Source organism: Alligator sinensis, unplaced genomic scaffold, assembly GCF_000455745.1.
Source record: "Alligator sinensis unplaced genomic scaffold, ASM45574v1 scaffold817_1, whole genome shotgun sequence".
Taxonomy (NCBI): domain Eukaryota; kingdom Metazoa; phylum Chordata; order Crocodylia; family Alligatoridae; genus Alligator; species Alligator sinensis.
Genome location: NW_005843128.1, coordinates 10928 through 32166, shown reverse-complemented (window position 1 = coordinate 32166; position 21239 = coordinate 10928). Strand labels below are relative to the sequence as shown.

Sequence of the window (21239 nt, the reverse complement as noted above, 5' to 3'; positions counted from 1 at the left end):
CCCATACACATAAACCTCCCATGAGCCCCTACAATCTACCCACAACCCCCCCACACCCCTACTGTCCCCACAAACCCTGCATACCTCCCACAAACCCCACAGCCATAAACCCCCACCTGCACCCCCACCCACAAATCCCACACCCTCAACCACTCACAATTCACCCACAACCCTCCAGCCCCACACAAACCCCACACCCACAAAAACACCTCCACACCCACCCACATATCCAATCATAACCCCCAAAAGTCCCTCCACAAACCCCATATCCTCCCACTAATCTCACACTCCACATGCCCAGCTCCCACACAGGATGGGGCATGCTGGTGGGAGCTGCAGCTGAAGGAGCAGGTTCCAGACTACAGTGCTTCCCCATGCCAACACCAGTGCTGGGACATGCAGCCCTAGCCTGGGAGGGCTCCTGGTCCTGGGAATCACTTGGTGGTTGTAATGGGCTGGTGGGGGGGCGTGGATGTGATAGCAGGACTGGGTGATGGGCAGGGACAGGATTGAGATGGCAGTGGGGTCTTTCAGTGTATGTGATAGGTCAGAGGTCAGAGCAGGGATATGTATAAGAGAGAAAGAGATGGGGGTGTGGGGGAGCACTCCAGGTAGGAGCAGCCCCAGTGTCAGGCTTGGAGCCCCCCCTGCCCCCCTACAGCATCCTGCACAGGGGGAGGCCAGCCTGGAAGGGAACGGGCTTGCCCAGCCCAGTCCCTGAGCCCCAATCAAGGGCTTCCCAGGAACAGCATGTAGATTACTGAGGACTGGTCACAGGTGCAGGGAGAAGAATAGCAAGGGCTGGCACTTCTCAGAGCCACAAGGCAGTGGGTGGGACAGCTGAAGATGGACCCATGTCCTGGTGCTGGGAGGCAGCTGCTGCCCAGAGGGAGTTAGTGTGGGGCAGGTAGGGGCTATGGGTCAGGAGTGAGAGGCAAGGGAAGGGGCAGGGGCAGGGCACCAGCATATAACTGGTGCTCAGCACCACAAAGCAACTGTGGGTCCAGCTACAGCTGTCTCCACATCCTGTTAAGTGAAGGTGGAAGGGGTAGCTCTGATTTTTCTATGATAAAAAAAAACAAGAGCAAATTCCAAAGTATACAGCTATTTAGAATTAATTTTATTATGATGATAGAGGGACTGGTAGGCTTCCAGAGTGCTTTAAAATTGTAAATATATCAATAAAACATTGCTCAATTGATCTCTCTCTATATAGTGGCCTTTCATTTTAATTGTGGAAGAATCCAGATTTGGAGTATTTTAATGAGAAAATTTGGGGGGTTTATCACATAATTTTCCATTTTTTAAACAAAGAAAACTAGGATCCTTGCTAGTGAGGTAAGTGATGGGACCCGGGCAGAGGAGCCTGCCCAGGGCTGGCACCAGGGACCCAGCTAGAGGGCAGATGAGATGGCTGAATTCCTGGCCCCAAGTGGCCAGGAGGAAATGTTTTGACAATTCAAAGTGAGGCATCACAATGAGCACATCTTCCAGATGATAGCTGCCCAGAGAGCAGAGCAGGGACACCAGAAGACATGATAGGAGTTTTGCATGAAAGCCAGCTCTGCAGCCACAGCCCACTGGTATCTGGCTCAAAGGTGCAGGTACCTCTTTTTGCAGTGCCACATATTGCATGGCTGCACTCATCTGGATGCACACAAGGTGAGCTACTTAATCTTCTTTGAGTGGTTTGGAAATGGGCAGAAAGACAGCAGAACTACATGAGGGATGGTAGAACCTTTTGCTATGAGCTCTTCAACAGTTCAAAAAACCCCTGTATCCCTGATGGCATACAGTAGTTCAGTTTAATGGACCAATTTTAAAATTATTCTTTTGAAATTAGAATTTCAAAGATGTAAGGCATTTATACATGTGCTTGGTGGAGTGGGAGGGGCGGGGGGAGGAGATTTTAATTACCGTGGCTCTGAGAATACAAGCTTTAGTTAATTTAGCTTGTTTAGTTAGTTGATTTAGCTTTAGTTAAAGCATCTCTGCCATTATTTTTCAGTGCAGGGACACTGATACACATCACACTGGAGTCTGCTGGAGTGTGGTAATTACTCCAGGAGACTCGATTAATCTTGCCTGCTCTGATGCACTGTAATTACAATGCATCAAAGCAAGCAGCCTCACTACACGTGTATAGTAGGGCTATGCAAGGCTTCGGACTGTGCTTCGGATCTGGAGAAGCTTCGGATGCTTCAGCATCCAAAGCAGCATGTCTGGATAGAAGTGCCGGCTTTGTTAGGCTTTCTGAAACAGTTCAGAGCTTCCAAAGCACTTCAGAAAAGCTTCGGAGCTGCTTCAGAGATCTGGCCAGAGGTTATAATGAGGAATCAATGAAATATCTATAACTTTGTTGTTTTTTGTCTAATTTGGATTAAATTTGCCAAGGTGGTAGCCTCTGCTGAGAGCATGAAGTCTGCCAAGATTCAAGAAGATTGGTGCTGGGATTCAGGGGGAACTGTGCCCCAGATTCTTGATAGCAAAACTCATGTTTACATCTATGTGTTACAACACAGGAGGGTGAAAACTGCAAAGGTGGTAGCCCCTGGTGAGGCCATGAAGCCTGCCAAGTTTCAAGAAGATCAATGCAGGGGTTCTGGGGCCCTGCACCTCTAGCTGCTGACAGGCAAAACTCATGACATAGATGACCCTGTGTGTGTTAAGGCACAATGGGCTGAAAACTGCAGGGATGGTGACCCTTGGTAAGGCCACTAAGCCTGCCAAGTTTCAAGGAGATAAGTGCAGGGGGAACTGCACCTCAAGCTGCGGACAAGCAAAACTTGTGACATGGGTGACACTGGGTGTGTTCAGCCGCAGCACGGTGAAAGTTGCAGGGATGGTAGCCCCTGCTGCAGCCACAAAGCCTTCCAGCTGTTGTGGAGCAAATATACTGACATCTCCTGTCCTTTCACCCCTAGCTGCTGACAGGCAAAACTCATGACATGGGTGCTTGTGCAACTGTGTCTGTCTTGGGGGGAACTACTGCAGGCCTGGCTGCTAAGCTACTGTGTTACTAGTTACCAATCAATCAAGATTCACTCAGGGACCAGCTCAATACACAGTTGCTAGCTAATGTAGCCAGTTAATTAGCAATAATTAACACCTACAAAACCCCACACTATGGAGAGGAAATAATACAGACAATCAACTGCCCCAAGACTGAGATAGTCAGTCCCACAAGCACCCATGTCATGAGTTTTGCCTGTCAGCAGCTAGGGGTGAAAGGACAGGAGATGTCAGTATATTTTTTCAGAGTATTCAAGGGAGCTTGATTCTTTCCCTTGAACTTCTAGTCATAAACACTTTGGATTTAGGTATTAGGACCTTGTTACATGTTGCACTTGGAGCTGCTCAAACGATGACTGGTGGTAATGCTAGCTTCAGTTTGGACTGGTCACACCTTAAGGCTAAAAACCTTCCTTGACTTGTAGATTCATAGACACTAGAGCTAGAAGGGACCTCAGAAGATCATTGAGTCCAGTCCCCTGCCCCAGGGGCAGGAAGACTATCCCTTACCTGCACAGCTGTGATTTTCCACTAGACATCTAGTGATCCAGAGCAGGCTTATATCCATGCTCTAGGTGGAGGTGTGAGAGAGATGGATTGGGGGACAGTTAGGAACATGAAGCGGGAAGGCAGAGAGTTAATGGTATGGGGGTGGGTAATGAAATGGGAAGTGGAAAGGAAATGGGGATGGGGGATGAAATAAGGGCAGTCAGCCACTGAAGAATAAAATAAAAAGAAGAAAGAAGAGAAGACTTTAAAAATAAATAAAGAAGTAGTTAATTAAAGAAGACCTCATGTTTTAATTAATTGGGATTGGGGTTTTGGTGGGGGCATTGGTTGCGCTTGCTGGGAACAGTAAGGGAAGTTGCTTTTTGGGGAGTAACTGCCCCTGCCCCAGGAAGGAAGCTTTAACTCATGAGGACACAATGTGGCTCCCTACCTTGTTCTCCCCATACCCACTATACACACTTCCAGACCCATCCATGTCCTGTGACCTGGCTAGTTGGCATGTGCTTTGCAGGCTGTTTGTGCATGGTGGCACCCTGGGGGTGGGAAGGTCACACCACTGGGAGTGGGAGAGGGAGGGGGAGTTGGTTTGGTGCCACTACCCCCCACCCCCAGGCAGTAGAGGTTCAGAGGGTGGAAAGTTTATCCACACAGAACATGGGGGGGGATAGAAGGGGATACTGCATCCTCGGATGCTGGAGGACTGCAGCTAGAGCAGCTCATCTTGGGGAGTGGCCACATATTAATGAAACATGAGCTGTGTAACACAGCTCATAAATAAACCTGCCCTGGAGTGGTGTAATCTTAAACCTCCTAAAGTGTGCTTAAAACTAGTTTCAGGTGTTAATGTGCAAATAATTCAGGGGTTAAGAGCTCCAGAAGCTACCTACAATTAACATATAACTATGCCCTTGTATCAGAAAGTCTCTGGGTTGAGGTAGTTTTACTGGTGGCATCATATGCATGCATCATATGCATGCATACTAACTCTTGAGAACCACAACTTCCATGGCAAGGAGGGGCAATCTGTGTCACTGTGGTGCTTTGGTCCGCTACAATGTTTTTAATTCTGTATATTAGGAGTGGAGCATGTGACAAGTATAGCAGTTTTGAGAGCCATCACTGGGACAGACCATCCTTAGTGGTGAATCACGAAGCTGCATAAGTGAAATTCAAATCTGCAAAGAAGTGAAATAAACTTGCACTTAAGATGCTGAAGCTTAGCTATTGCCCCTTGCATTTAATAGTAATTTTAAAAAACACGGGTGGAGGGCATTGGGGAGAGGACTTCTGCTTCACTCAGAGAATCCAGGTCCCCTTTCCTGAGCCACATACACTGCTGGTCCCATCTATATCTATATCTATATCTATATCTATATCTATATGGTTTCTCTAGCCACTCAGCTACTGAAGACAAAACATGGGAAAACTTGTTTAATCTGTTCCTGAGTCTAAATCCCTCTAGTCATAGGCTTTGGTTGACTACATTTTTGAGCCTTAGACACAACTGAACATCCACAAGGGGTAAGCATACATGCCTGGCTATTCATAGATTGTAGAGTCGGAAGAGACCACAATGGATCATCATGTCCGACCCCCTGCCCCTGGCAGGAAAGAGGACCGAGGTCAGATGCCCCCAGCCAGGTGACTATCCAGCCTCCTCTTGAAGACCTCCAAGCTAGGTGATAGCACCACCTCTCTTGGAAGCCCATTCCAGATCCTGGCCACCCTTACTGTGAAAAATTTCTTCCTAATATCTAACCTAAATCCACTCTCAACTACTTTACACCCGTTATTCCTAGTCACTCCCTGGGGCGCCTTAGTAAACAGCGCTTCCCCTATTCCCCGTTGACCTCCCCTAACAAATTTATAGGCGGCCACAAGATCTCCCCTCAGTCGTCTCTTGTGAAGGCTGAAGAGCTTCAGCTCTCTCAACCTCCCCCCGTAGGGTCTATCACAAAGGCCACTAATCATGTGAGTGGCTCTCCTCTGGACCCTCTCGAGATTCCCCGCGTCCCTTTTGAAGTGTAGTGTCCAAAACTGGACACAGTACTAAAACTGTGGCCTGACCAGTGCCACATAGAGGGGCAGCATCACCTCCTTTGATCTATTAGTCATGCACCTGCTAATGCACGACAAGGTGCGACTGGCCTTGTTGATGGCCTCGTTACACTGCCGGCTTATGTTCATCTTGGAGTCAATTATGACTCCAAGATCCCTCTCTGCCTCTGAGCTGCTGAGAAGGACACTCCCCAACCTATAGGTGTGCTGGGGGTTCCTCCTTCCCAGGTGGAGTACCTTACATTTATCTTTATTAAATTGCATCCTATTTCTCTCTGCCCATTGATCTAACCTGTCCAGGTCAGCCTGAATCTGCTCCCTGCCCTCTGGTGTACTAACTTTGCCCCATAACTTGGTATCATCAGCGAACTTGGAGAGGGTGCTCTCTACGCGCTCGTTCAAATCACTGATGAAGATATTAAATAATATTGGTCCGAGGACCGAACCCTGTGGGACCCACTGCCCACCTCCCTCCAGGCCGAGAAGGAACCATCCACCACCACTCTCTGGGTGCGGTCCCTAAGCCAGTTGGCCACCCGCCTATGTATGTGCCCAGGGTACAGCCTGTGTCCATTCTTCAAATGGATGTTGTTATATATGTGCATAGGTACAGAGAACAGCATTGATAAGAAAAAAGAGATTCAACTCCATTTTCTTGTGTTCATCAGCTGACACAGCACATGGCCTGTGATTTTATTAGTCACTGTGACAAATGAGGATCAGGAAATTAGTTTAAATTTTCTTTTTGATCCCATCAGTTTGCAAGGAGAGGTTTCTCCTAGGTTTCTCAGTCACTGCTAAACTATCACCCATGTCAGATTTCTATAGATAAAATAATGCAAAGCCAGTTTTTGGTCCACAATAGTTTAAGATGATTTCTTGCTATAATGAGGTAAACTATGCAAGGATCCTGCTTTCATTCTCCATGGCAGCAATTCTCTAAGTCCTTCCTAAGTCATTCTCATGCCTTATCCTCACCACATTCTTACCATCAGGATTAGTACCAGGATTGCCTCCTTGCTGCTGCAGCACACCAGCTGCGATGGAGTTGGGCCAGAATCTTTGAGTAGGCCGATGTTGGGACTTGATCTTCTTGGCTTTGGGAGCTGGATCTGGATTGCTTGCATCAAGCATGGGCTGCAGAATGCGCCGCCGGGCATTGATAAACCTTTCCAAAACAGGGAAAAAATAGTTACTTGAATTGTTGTAGGTTTAAAGTTATTGTGAGATTGGGGGGTGAGTATGGTGGGGGAATATCAAGCAATACTATGTATCTCAGTGCGCCTATGATCAAGGGCACTTTGAGATAGTAAATGTATACTAGTTGCTATGACTTGTGTTTAGATGATGTTACTGGACATTAATTCAGGCTGCAAGAGACAGATTTTTTAAAGATTTAGGTTTTTTAAATTACAGATCATAGGAAAGTTGAGCTGGAAGGGACCTCATGAACTCATCTAATCCAGTCACTTGCTCAAGGCAGGATTATCCTTGACTAAATCATCCCAGTCAAATATCTGTCCAACCTGCTCTTGAATATTTCCAGGGAATATTTACAGAGAGAGTCTTCAACTTCTCTAGGTAGCCTGTTCAATGCTTGACCATCCTCATCAGCAGAAAGTTCTTCCTAATTTCCAATCTCAGTATACTTTGCTGTAATTTGAGACCATTACTCCAATCCTTTCTCCTACAACCACAGAAAAATATTTATAATCTATTTATAATCACCCTTCAGGTATCTGAAGACTGTTATAAAATCCCAGCAGTCTTTTCTTCTCTTGACTAAATAGCTCTAGTTTTTTTTTCATCCTTTCCTCATAAACTGTGCTTCCCATGCCTCTATTCACTTTTGTCACCTCTGCTCTTCAGATAGGTGCCTAGAGGCCTAACTCCATACTTCCCTAGGTCTAGGCAGGTCTAATATATTGTCTTGATAAAGAGAGAATGATTTTGTACCCTGTTGTTGATGAAACTCCCATGAGAGGAGTCCTAGATCCTAGGCCCTGGTCCTAACAGGGTTGATGAATTTTGCATTACACATCTATTGGATAAAATACAACAAAATATTTTGGGAGGGTGGACCAGAAATCAGCTCATCCATCCCAAGGGAGTATCCTCATTATTAGACTACTTTGTTATATATCCTCTTACATGTCCTCTTTCTAGGCCCCTAATTTTGCAGTCCTGGCTATGCAGTGATCCAAATTCAAAATCAGGGATGGCGTGTGGCTCTCTTCCAACTTGCAGACTCATTGCACTAAAACAGAAAACTTGTGGATTTGAATACCTTGTAAGGATGGTATAGATCTTAGATCTGCCATTTCTTGGGAAATAGCTTTAAGTAGCAGCACATTACTTGAAAGGTGTGACCATGGGTGTTAGATTCAACAGTGTTGGTATACGGTAAAAATGCTCTGAGCATGACTACTGGATTGCACCCCCAGGGCACTTTTACACATGCTCTGATGCATTCTGATTAGAACACTTTGGAGGAGACTTGACTCTCTGTCCAGCATGTAAATGTTGCATGCCCATTTCCAACTGAATGCAATAGCTTTACAAGTTATGCTGTTTTATGAGCAATAAACAGCTTGTAAACATAAGTCTTGTAGTGCCAGGTTAGGTCTGATGTGTTTGTTCTATCATTTATGTCACCAGTGACTACAGCATATTGACATCCAAGTTGTCTGCACTAGTGCTGTTCAGGCTACATTTGCCTGAACTGGGCCAAGAATGATTTCTGGATGTCCACCATTTCTAAGATCTAAGGCTCTACTTTCTCTTAGTATTTTACTAGCAAATGTACTCTTAGGGAACCAGATTCTGGTCCTATTAATGTAAGTAAGCATCCTCCAATAGTTTCAGTGAGACTAGCACTTGGCCTAGAATTCTCTCCAAAAGACTTATACCACATTTTTCTTGCATACAAAACATACCCGTTTCCCCAAATCCAACTGCTGGAAGTTGCAGTGAGCATTATATGTGAGAAATACAGTAAGAGTAGTTTCTGCTGTTTACCTCCCAAAAGCAAAAGTAAAATCTGCAAGCAGTGATGACCAGAACAATGAGCAAACTCAGCTTCCCAACTGATGCTACTTGATTATTTATTACAAGGAAAGACCTTGTTTTTCCTCATTTTGCCTTTCAAAAACATGTCCTTGGCTGTTACATGAAAGAAAATATTATATTCTCTAGTTTCACTTTGATTAACAATATGTTATTTTAATTCATTAATCTTATTATTTTATTGAATCTAATTTCATCTTATTTAATTTCCACTTCTGTTGACAAATTATATGGCATGAGGTATAGCAATGTCATTAACTGATTACCGACGGAAAATGGAAAAAGATAAAAATAAATATAAACAATGGATAAATTAAATACACGTTTTAATTTTAACTTTGCAAATGCCTTAGAATGTACATCTGTAGCTTTATCAGCTATTCCAGGCCATGCTGCACACAGCTTTGCCATGCACTATTGCACTTGTTTTCCCCATTTTTGTTTAGGAGCTATTTTTACTTAATCTATAATTTATATACACCACCTAAAAAAAAAGATAGAAAAGGCCCTTTTCCTTTCATTCTTATTTCTGTATTGTTCTGAGAAGTAGCCACTAGTAGTAGGTGCCTGAGGAACTTAATCAGCATCTTGCTACCCATGTGTTAAATATCAGTCTCGGGAAGGGCACTAAGAGGTGATACAACAGTTTAATAACCAATAAAGCAGGAAAATTCCCAGAACCCCTATTAACTCACCAGTTATTGACTTGCAAAAGTGTCAGGTTTGTCTGTGCTGCTATCTGCCTTTTCTCATCCTCTGTTGGGTAAGGGTGCTGCAAAGAGACAAATAACATATATACATTGCATATCCTAGGTCTTGGACTCTTCCCAGCAGCAAGAAAGACACTGAAGTCCAGAAAGTAAGTCAGCACCAGCTACAGGAAGCTGTGTGTTTTACCTGACTGGGCCACAGCTAAGGGTATCCAATCTTTGTCCTTCTGGGCGGCTCAGTATTATAGTGATTAAAGAGGTCCATCTAAGTACAACTTAATAGACAGCTCATGCAGCATTCAAAATCCCAGATTATAAAAGTTCTCAGTAAATGCATATCTTCTTGCCATAGATACTAGACATATTCAGTGGCAACAGAGAAAACCTATACATGCCTATACACAAGCAGCGAGGCTGCTCTGACATGCTGTCATTACAGCAGACTTCAAATGGTGAGAAAGCTTTATTTCAAGTGCCCTCAGCACCATTTTGAAGGACAGGGATGCTGATACCTGAGGCACGGTGGTTCTTTAATTAGAGGGGCTCCTGGAGCCCCTCTAATTAAAGTGCAGCCCCAAACCTCATACCCCAGGCACATGTAAAAGTACCCTGAATGTATGGACTTGGATTCTGTCTCAGTGGTCTAAAGAAAAGGATGGTAGGTCTTGGGCAGCCTCCACTCCTTCATACTCTTGCCTAGGCAGATGCATTGAAGGTCTTGGTGACTAAACCTCTTACATGTACACCATGATCCAGAGGATCAATGGTTACCTACTGTATATTCTAGGGGTGGGCAAAATACAGCCCAGAGGCCAGATCCAGTCTTTGTCCAGCCTGCGATGAGTCCCTCAGTCCCACCTGGCCCAGGAACTAGGCCTGTGCAAAGCGGCTAGTATTCACTTTGGATTCGGCTGATTCAGGGGACAGTGATTTGATTTGGTAATTTGAATCACTGTCCCGAATCGATTTGGCCAAATCTGATTCAGAGATGCAGCTGCCACTGAATCAGCCGAATCTCTGAATCAAACAGGCCCCATTCCCTGCCTGTTCTCCCAGCCCTGTCAATGGCTGCCCCACCTGGCCCCAGCATCCCAACTCTTTACAAAAAAAAAGAAAAAGCCCCACGCTCCTGCCAGGTGGGGGGGCAACCCCCGCTGCACCCCACTGCCCTGTGCTGCATGGGGGGGCTCTCCCACAAGCCTCTAGAAGCCCTGACATCTGCTGCAGCAGCAGGTGAGTGTGGGGCTTTTTTTTTTTTAAGAGCTGGGATGCTGAGGCTGGGTGGGGCTGGGAGAGCAGGCAGAGATGGGGGCTCATGGAAGATCCCCCATGCAGCGCAGGGCAGTGGAGGGCAGTGGGGATCACCACGAGTGGGGAGGAGCCAGGGGGGGGAGGGCTTTTTTTTTTTTTTTTTTTTAAGTGCCGGGACACTGGGCTGGGTAGGGCAGCCATTGATGGGACTGATAGAGTGGACAGGGGTTGGGGCATGCTCAGGGGGGCTGGGGGAGCAGCAAGGGGATGGGGCCTGGTGGGGTTCCCACCATGGTCCCCTCCCCCCTCCTATACCCCGACTTGCCCCCTACTTACCGGCACAGAAACCAGGTCCATCTCCCTGCAGCGATGAGCGGGGACTGCCCAAATCACTGAAACTCTGAATCTTTATCCGAATCTTTTCTGAATTGATTTGGAGGCTTTGAATTGATTCAAACTTTTTTACTGGTCTGTCAATTTGATTCGGATTTGGAGATTCAGCCACTGAATTGGGCCAAATTCCAGAAGCTTTGCACAGCCGTACCAGGCACTATCTGCCCGTGGCACATCTTGCTGCCTGCTGGGCATTCAGCAGAGCTGGGGCAGCTTCTCATCTGGACTGTCATTCTAGGTAGCCCAGATGGCAGCAGCTCCTTCTGGCTGCTGCCACTGCTGCCCCAGCCCCAGCCCCAGCCCCATGCAAGAGACCTGCAAGCACAACTCCTACCCTGTGCACCCTCTGCCTGCTCCAGGCTAGCCCACCCAGGCTCAGAAGTGACAGCACAGGACAGGGCAGGGGGCAGTGGGCCTGATCTGGGCCAGCAGGGACAGGTGAGTTCTTTACACTAAGTCTAGCCTAGAGGGGGCTGCATCTTAGTGTAATATGATTTGGGTGGCATGGATCACAAATAATCCTGCCCTGGAGTGTCATAACTTTGAGCTGCATAATGAGGACTTAAATCTAGCTTCACGTTAATGTGTGGATAATCTCAGGGTTAACAGCTCCCTGAGCCACCTAAAATTAATGTGTAGCAAAGTCCTAACTAAAGATTGAGGACTTACCTGAATTTACATGTGTACCTATGCAATACTATTTGCCCTGGACAGCTGAACAACATGATCAGTAGGTTAGCATGGGTAATGCTGAATTGCAAATAGTGCATAACTGCCAAACATGGCAATTATGCAGCTACCTACCCAGCACCTAAACATGTGAAGGGTAAATAGGATCTGGACACTAGTAGCACTACATGCACTGTTTGCATATGGCAGTACAGGTATACGAAGATGGTTCTGAATCCTGGGTGGCAGCGCTAGCAAGGGTGATGGTACAAGTGTGACCAAAATAGGAGCAATGGCAGTGGATGTTTTTGAACTCCCTCTAAGTTTGCAGTTGGATCTGGTGCCCTGGTTGCCAATCCTTAGTTATACTACTGTCTGGCAGTGCACGATTAGATGGAGAACAGGGGAAAGGAAATGGAATTGTGTATGTTGGAGACAGAACTTCCAACTGTCAGTAAATGTAATGACTTTCAGTTAAAAAAAGAAGCAGCATCTAAAAATGGCTGTCAGTAAAGTCTGTAAAAAACCCTTAGCCATCAGTAACTACACTAAGCAGTGGCAGGCTGATTAAAGCTCCAACAGACAAGAGTACTGAAGCATCACTTGATTTGTGAGTAGGAGCACAGTACCCCGAAGGGAGAGTTCTTTCAGCAATGCGATGCTGCTTCTGCTTTGTCCCACACTTACTGTAATACTTCTGGGTCACAGGAAGGTTTCTTTGGACGCCTGTGCCAGGATAGGAGGAGTGCAGAGTTAGCAGGGGTAAGCCTGGAACTGTGGTTGGGTGGTGGGGAGAAGGGTAGCATGGTTCAGGGTGCAGTCAGGGAATCAGTGTGTGAGGGTGAGTAGGGGTTACCTGGTGAGGAGTAGGGGGCAGCATGCAACAGCAATGGCAGCCTCCTGCCCTGTGGCAGCAGCTCCAGTGTCCTGGGGCCAGAGCTCTTGCTGCTGCAACTGCTGTTGCTGTGTGGCTGGTACAGGGCTGGAGCTGCCCTGTGCTCTGTACCCCAGGAAGAATGGTGCCAGACCACTGTCAAACAGTAAGCAACAGATGGTGGCAGAGCGTGTAGACACTGTCAGGTAGGGACAGGTGGTGGGGGTGCAGGCATCACGGGGGGCAAGCAGCAGGGCTTTTGGGCAGAGGATGGACAGGCAGCAGTGGAGGGCAAGTGGGGGGAACCAAAGATGGGGGTCAGGCTGCTTGTTCCCAACCAATGATTTCCATGTATAGAGTCTAATTACTGTGTGGTTGTCTTCAAAATTACCTTGAATTTGGGTAAATCTCATAAATACCTCAGGATACAAACTGAGAGAATGCAATAAAAAGCAAACATAGTAAAAGAATGAATCTTTGTATAAGAAGTAAACATATTGTCTGAAATTATTTTATGAAGAGTTGCTGACTGAGAGCAGTAGTTAGCCTGTTCCCTGCTTAAGAAGGACTAGATCAGCAAACAAACATGATTAAATATTGATTTAAGGGTTGCCAACATGCAAACTTATAAACTACAAAAAATGAATTATCTGTTTCAAATTAGAAGCACTCCTAGCTAGTAGACAGACTACCTAATGGTCATTCTAGACCCAGCAGTCCAGATGGTCCATGTTCTACACGTCTCTTAAAATAGTAGGGTTAAGCAGATCATTTAAAAAAAAGAAAAATTCCCAGATTTACAATCAGGACATTCCATTGTGTGGGGGCTTATTTATTTATTTATTTATTGATGATGTCCAGATCCTCCTGAGTTTACTTTTTTAATTAGATTACTGGGAAAACTACATCAAATGAGCTACATTTAATCCCAAGGAGCTCTGCTGTCTGCATTGCTAAACTTTCTTGGTGATTCACTCAGATTAAAAATAGAGTCTGATGGATTTATGAGGTAGTTCCAGGCTCACTACAATTGTGCTTCCTGCTATGCCACATTGTGCTTCCTGTCATACACTTGGTACATGTGAATTGCAGGAGGCATGATTGTGGGATGAAACATCATATCCCACCTCACCTTATTCTCAGTACAGGGAAACCCAAGATCATGATTCTGGGCTCCCCCTGCACTGGCAAGTAGCAGGCGCCTGTGTCTGGGAGCCCCCTTAACTGATGGGACTCAGCCATGGGCCATATATTCAGTTAACGGTTTGATAGGTTATTACACATTTTTGTGGAATAATTTTGAGGCTTATTCCTTGTTTTATGATGCCATTAATTACTTTAACGTGTGGCTGGGTTACAATTTAAGATGCTACTAACTGGTTAATTATATCTTAAGTGTAATGTGCCTCATAGAGTGGTTATGACTGCTGCTACTTAGAGTACAAATTAGGGGTTGTCATTAACTAGTCCAAGCCACATGATCAACTTCTTGCCCTTTATGTTCCCCTCTTCAGTCTAGAAACCAGTTAGTCTCTAAGGCCACATTCACACATGCAGGCACATGTGCTTGAAGCAGCTCAAATAACAGTGGCACAAATTTGTGCCAGAGATTAATGCTTCAGCACACATGCCTGAACATACATTTTGATGTGGGTCAAGTTGTGCTGCTTAGCAAAAACTGACACTGTCCAGCTCCCTCTGGCTGCAGATCTGGAAGGAGCTAGAGTTTGGGGGCAGCACCTGTGCTGACTCCAGCAGAATAAAAAGCTTCCCTGGTGAGCAGCTCTGGGTGACTCACTCTCAAGAGCTTCTGGGAGGAAGGTGGTATCACCCCTTCCTGTCCCAGGTTGCTGTTTCTGTTGCTGGTTGCTGCAAGCTTGGTCTCAGGAGCTTCTGGGAAGAAGATGACCAGGGCCTTTCCTGTCTCTGGCTACTGTTAGCTGCTGGCTTGATCTCAGAGCTTTTGGGAGTGAGTTGGCTGCACTCCTTCCTGCCTTGGGCTGCTGTTGCTGCCCCCCCACGCACACCACTGCAGTGCACCGCAGCATTGCACCCCAACTTCTGCACCCCTGTTCTGGCCTGCTGCCCAGCTGCAGTTGGGGGACAGCCTGGGGAGAGAACCTGTGATGCCAAAAGGCCCCTCCTCCCCCACCATCACTGCCGGAGCCTAAAGGTGCCTTGCCTGCCCCAGATGCCTTGGCAGGCCACCCCCAACTTCACCTCCACTTTCACCAGAAGCACAGTCTGAGTGGCTGAACTGGATAGCTCCCACCATCACTGCTGTTGTTGCTGCTGCTCCTGCCATTATTTCTGCTGCTTCCCCCTCTCAGGACAGAGGGAGATTCCCTGCTGCACCACCTTGCATGACCTGACACCACACCTGCACTGGATTACTTCCCAATTTACTGATTGCTCCTGCCCTCCCCCGCAGCTACCTTACTGCATCTGATCCTGCTTTGTCTTCCTACCTACTGCTCTGCTTCTGAGCACCTGGCTGGAGGCCTGAGGGGCTTCTGGACAGATCTTAAACAAACCAAGAGCCTCCACTGCTCCAGCCATCCCTATCTACCCAACTGGGCCCTGCTCCCCCAGCTCCAAACCCTGGAGAGAGTTATCTCCCCGGTGGTGGCCCTCTCACTGGGGTGCCAAGCCCCCAGCCTCTGCCACATGTGCTCTTTCTGTTGCCAGGTCATGATCCAGCTGACAGCAGGAGTGTGGCTGGAGGCTGATGAGTGCTTGGCAATTCCTTATTAGGGAGCGCTGGTGAGGATTTTCTATACATTGGGGGATGTGCAGTGCTTCCCATGCTGTGTCCCAGGGCATTTGCTTCATGAGTGCCCCATGTGCCAGGCGGGGAGGGCATTCACAGGTCCCACTGGCAAGAGGGGTGCCCCTACCACCGGTGCCCCTCCCCCCTCATGCCCCTTGGCACCCCAGCCACAACTATGAGCCCCCCTGTGAGCTCAAGGGACCCTGTCCCACAACCAAGTTTGGTGGAGTCCCAGGGAGGACAGAAGCAACCAGGGGGAGAGAGGGAGCAGGGCACCCCTGCCCCTAGTCATGCCTCTGTCATAGCTGCCCCATCCCACCTAACCCTCACCTTCTCCTACTGGAGCCTGTCCACCTGAGGACCACCCTATTGCTGAGCGGGTGCAGGTCCCCTCTGGGCGTCAAGGAAAGAGGAAGGCCTGGGCACAGCTGGAGCCCTCTGACATAGCCCTCCCAAGATCACCACATAGGGGGAAGGAGTGGCCCAGCTTCCTGGGGCCTCCCCAGCTGCACCTGACACCCCAACCCCAGGAAAGATCAAACCGGTGATCCCAATGGAGGAGGTTTCAGGGCTGCAAGATAGTCTGAAACAGAAGCCCATGGAGGAAGCCCCTCATTCTCCTGACCAGGGCCTACCCCCTTAAGCCACAGGTGCTGAGGCTGAGGTTGAGGCCTACCCAAAGGAAGGCCTGGCAACGGAGCTTCCTCCCTCTGATGACCTGGGTGATACAGAGGCCCTGGGGCTCTCCCCTTTCCTAGGACCCCAAAGCAGACACTGAAGCCACCCCAGTGCCTGGTGGCTCTCTTCCCTCCCCCTCCCAGAAAAAACCTTGACTTCCAGCCTGCTTCATGGTCCTGCACCAGAGAGGGTCATGGTGGGGTTCCCTGATCAACATGTTGATCTTTTTGGGGACCCTGAACGGACCCCCTAGAACTCCAGCTCTACCCCACCATCCTGTGAAGGAGTCCCACCCCATCCTTACCCCCACCCCTGTCCGAAGAGGCTGCAGAGCTCTCCCATTCCCAAACAGAGTCCAGGGTCTTAGCAGACTGGGGGGTTCAGATGGTGCCTAAGGAGCCCGCTGAGCAGAGGAGAACACCCAAGAACCAGCAGGCTCCATGGAGCCTGTGGACATCTCAGTCCCAACGGTCCCCAGGGGTGAACTACTTGCATTTTTTGACTGTGACTACACCCACCAGTCTGCCAGCAAGATACGGCTAGCCTTGGACTGCTGGAGAGATTTTGACAGTGTCCTCTCCAGTGCGCGGGCACTGGTGGGGGAAGGCAAGGGACCCAAAAGCTGCAACTCCTGGATCTATAGGTGGGCCTGCAGTTTCATAGACTCCCTCTATACATATGGGAGGCACTACATGAGCCTGCAGGCCCCACACCGGGTGTTGAGATGCACGAGGCCCCTGCTAAACAGTCTACTCCAACCCCCAGCCATGAGGTCATTTAAGATTGCGACCCTCGATGTCCACAGCTGCAGGAAGAGTCTCTGGAGGTGCCTTTCTTCAGGAGGCATGGTACCCAGTGGTATTCTGACAGATGACCCTTACAACTCCAGCCAATGAACCCAGTTGGCAGCTGGAGTGGGGAGATAGGGTCTTTTTCAGTCACCTCTTGTCCACGTCATGCGGGGGGACCACCCTGTTCAACCCAGGTCTGCATCTGGAAGTTCTCCAGGACATTGAGGTGGTGCTGGGCTGCCTGCTGCATCTCTGGGTCCAGTTGCAGGGGCTGGTCCTGAACCTTCTGAACATGTATACCCCTGTGAGGGGCCCAAAGTTGGTGGATTTCTTCCTCCAGGCAGCCACAGACATTGGCACCCTCAACCCTTGCAAGTGCCTGGTCCTCGACAGGGACTTTAACGTCATCGTAGACGCACGAGACCAGTTGGGCACGGAATGGAACCAGGCTGCCATGGGCATCCATGGGGAGATCCTGATGGACTACTCCCTGGTGGATGTCTGGTGTGCCTGTCACCCTACTGACCCCCCTGCCTTCACCTATGTGAGGGTGGGGGAGGAGCAGGCATGCCACTCCCGGTTGGACCAGGTTTATATCTCTTTGCCGCACTTTGCTTGGGCCCACTCCTTCAGCATCTGGCCGGCCCCTTTCAGAGATCACCACCTTGTCTGGGCCCAGGCCATGCTAGGGCCTGGGTGTCCAGGGTTGATCTACTGGCATTTCAATGCAAAGGGCAACTTTCCTCTCAGCTTGGAGATGGTGGGATGTGGGGAAGGTATGCATCTGGCTTGTTTGTTGCAGCTACACTCGGGAGCACACCCAGTAGAGGGAGGCAGTTCAGGAACACCTTGAAAGGGAAGTGCTAGAGCTGGAGAGGTGCCTGGCCACTGACCCAACCAATCTGTCAGTCTGTGGAGTGTCGGGAGAGGCGGGAAGAGCTTCATGCTCTAGATGACCACTGCACCTGCAGTGTGTTTGTCCACTTGCACATCCAGCTCCTTCGGGAAATGAACTGTAGCTCCCGATTCTTCTATGCCATGGAAAGGAGGTGGGGTGCCAAGAAGTACATCACCTGCCTTCTGGTGGGTGATGGCACCCCCCTTATGGATCCAGATGAGATGCGTCAGTGCACACAGGCCTTCTATGAAGAGCTCTTCTCCCTGGATCCAACCGACACTGAAGTCTGCCAGATCCTGTGGGATGGACTCCTACAGGCCATCATGGGTGACTTGAACCAACTGGAAGCTCCTCTCACTCTGGCTGAGTTTTTGGCCACGCTCCACCTGATGCCTGGCAACAAGGTGCCAGGCGTAGATGGGCTGACCACAGAGTTCCACCAGGTCTTATGGGACGTCCTCAGCCCGGACCTTCCTGTAGTCTGGGCTGAATCCGAGGGAAGTGGGGAGCTCCTCCTGGCATGCCACAGGGCTGTGCTGACCTTCCTGCCAAAGAAGGGGGATCCCCATGACCTGAGGAACTGGCATCCCATGTCCCTCCTCTGCATGGACTAAAAGGTGGCAGCGAAGGCCACCTCACTGTGCCTGCAGCTGATGGATGTGATCCATCCCAACCAAATGTACACAGTGGCTGGATGTTCCATCTTCAACAACCTGTACCTGGTTCAGGACCTCCTGGACCTCCTGGTTCAGGACCTGGTTCACTGGAAGGGCCTGTCTTTTCCCCTCCTATCCCTGGACCAGGAGAAGGCATTTGACAGAGTGGATCATGGGTACCTCACAGGCATGCTGTGGGCCTTTGGCTTTGGGCCCCACTTTGTGCAGGCTCTCCAGGTGCTGTATGCCTCTGCAGAGTGTTTGGTGAAGCTCAACGGGACTCTGACAGAGCCCATCCAATTCAGGAGAAGGGTGTCAAAGTTGCCTGCTGTCAGGCCAGCAGTACGCCTTGGCCCTGGAGCCTTTCCTCATTCTCCTGTGGAAGTGAGTGGTGAGGCTGATCCTATGGGATCTGGTGGTTCATCTGGTCCTGTCAGCATATGTTGACAATGTACTTTTCATGGTCCAGGACTCAGGTGACCTGGCACAGGTGGAGGCCAGGCACTGTACCGGGTCAAGAGCTTTGGCCTGGTGGTGGGTGACAGGTGGCAGGTACTCCCACCCGTGCTTCACAGGATCTGCTGGAGCATGGGCTTGCTGCTCTACTTGGGGGTCTACCTGCCCACCACAGACCCCTCCCTGCTGGAGAACTGACACCAGTTGGAGGCAAGGGTGGTGGAGCGGCTCAGGGCATGGGCATGGCTCCTGAGATGTCTCTCCCTGTGTGGGAGAGTGCTGGTGCCGAACGAGCTGGTCCTGTCCATGTTCTGGCACTGCTTACACACCCTGCCTGTGCCCCCTGACATCCTGGCAGGATGCCAGAGACAGACAGTGGCATTTTTCTGGTCAGGACAGCACTGGGTAACTGCAGAGGTCCTGCACCTCCCCTTGTGGGAGGGCGGTCAGGGCCTGGTTTGTCTGTGCAGCCAGGTCCTCGCTTTCCACCTTCAGGCCCTGCAGTGACTGCTATATGGTGCCGGTAGCCACGTGGCATGGGACCACCTGGGGCGTGCTTTTCCCCACTGCTTCCAGTGGCTCCGATATGACTGGCAGCTCCTCAGCCTGTGGGACTTCTCCCTGCAGGACCTGCGAGTGCTGCCAGATTTCTACCAGAACCTCCTCTGGGCCTGGAGGCTGGTCTCCACCTCCAGGTCCCCTGCAACAGTCACCCAGGGTGCTGACATACTCATCAAGCTCTCCTCTGGAACCCCCAGCTGGAGGTGCTGATGGTAGAGGCACGCTGGTTGTGACAGAGGTTGATCCTGGCTAGTGTCGCCCATATTGGAGACCTCCTGGGCTACAATAGGCAGGAGTGGGTGGACCCCACTCCTGCACTGGCCCACCGCATGGGTGTACTCACAACACTTGCAACCTGCCATCTTGTCCAGGTGGTGTTCCAGGTCCCCTGCAACAGTCACCCAGGGTGCTGACATACTCATCAAGCTCTCCTCTGGAACCCCCAGCTGGAGGTGCTGATGGTAGAGGCACACTGGTTGTGACAGAGGTTGATCCTGGCTAGTGTCGCCCATATTGGAGACCTCCTGGGCTACAATAGGCAGGAGTGGGTGGACCCCACTCCTGCACTGGCCCACCGCATGGGTGTACTCACAACACTTGCAACCTGCCATCTTGTCCAGGTGGTGTAATCTGCCCTACCTCCCAATGCCCTTGCCTTTGTTGACCAGGTCCTGCGTGGTGGCAGTCCCCACCCCCGTGTGTCCTCCAGCCTACCAGAGTTTGTTGTGGGGCTAGCACCTGGCCTGGCTTCATGGCACTCTCTGCTCCACCGCAAGAAATGGCTGGAGGACACCAGACCAGTCCATTTTTCCACCGTCCATCACCACCCCCTCTACACGCTCGTGCACCACACTGTCCATCATGCCACCCTTGCCTCCCACCCAGACATCAAGTGGTGGGACCTGCTCAGCGAGGGCAAGGCTGGGGCACCCCAGTGGCTGAGTCTGTACTCCACCCTCATCCCATGAGCCCCTGGGGACCTCAGCTGGCATGTCCTCCATGGATCCATCTCTACGGGCATGTATGTGGTGAGCTTCATGGACACCCCAGTATCCCTCAAGTGCACCAGGCTGCAGCCCCTCCACCTCCAGAACCTCCTCCTGAGGTTCTGGTTGAATTTCACCCCCCACCTTTTTGTTTTTGGTCACCCCATCTGCACCCCAACCAAGTCCTGGCCCTGGCCAAGTGGGCCCTGTACTTGACCAGGAAGGAGGCTCTGGCTGGGAAGACTGTGGGGCCACTTTCCTCTCACTTATCCATGCACATTTCCAGGCAGAGCACCAGTGGGCAGTGTCCACTGACTCCTTGGATGCCTTTGAGGACTGGTGGGTGCAGCTCAGTGCACCCCTCAGGCACACTTATTTTCACATTTTGACCCTTTGACCCACATGACACTCCTATCCTGTTTTTCATTAGTTGTCCCAAGTAATTTGTTGTAAAATTCATGCATTAGCCTGCATACAGTAGGGGCTACTAGTTAGCGGGGTGGGCCTTAGGAACCACGGTATTTGAATGTTACAAATAGACAGGAGCTCCCGGGGGTGTGTGCTTTCTTCTCACTTTTCCAAGCACATTTCCAGGCAAAACACCAGTGGGCAGCATCTACCAGCTCCTTAGATGCCTTTGAGGACCAGTGCATGCAGCCCAGGGGGCTCTGCTTGGTGTCTCCCTCTGGAGCACTTACTTTCACGTTTTGACCCCCACGTCACTTCTATCCATTTTTTTCCTTAGTTGTCCCACAAAATCAGTTGTTTCATTCATTGATTAGTTCCCATACAGTGGCTGCTACTTGTTTACCAAGTGGGCCTTGGAGCCCATGGCAATTTTGAATAGACAAATAGACAAGAGCTTCTGAGGCCTGGACAGTTGATAGCTGGACTGCTAAA

At 49.6% G+C, this 21239-nt stretch overlaps 1 protein-coding gene across 1 annotated transcript in view; it reads right to left on the bottom strand.

Annotated features, from left to right (window-relative positions):
• LOC102380534 (homeobox protein PKNOX2-like) overlaps positions 1-9439 on the bottom strand; it is a 25406-nt gene extending 15967 nt beyond the window's left edge. The window contains exons 1-2 of the mRNA XM_025193900.1: positions 9342-9439; positions 6570-6748 (exon numbers count right to left, since the gene is read on the bottom strand). Of these exons, the coding sequence (XP_025049685.1) occupies positions 6570-6748; positions 9342-9439 (277 nt within the window). The remainder of the gene's footprint in view (positions 1-6569; positions 6749-9341) is intronic.
• Between the last annotated feature and the right edge of the window lie 11800 nt (positions 9440-21239).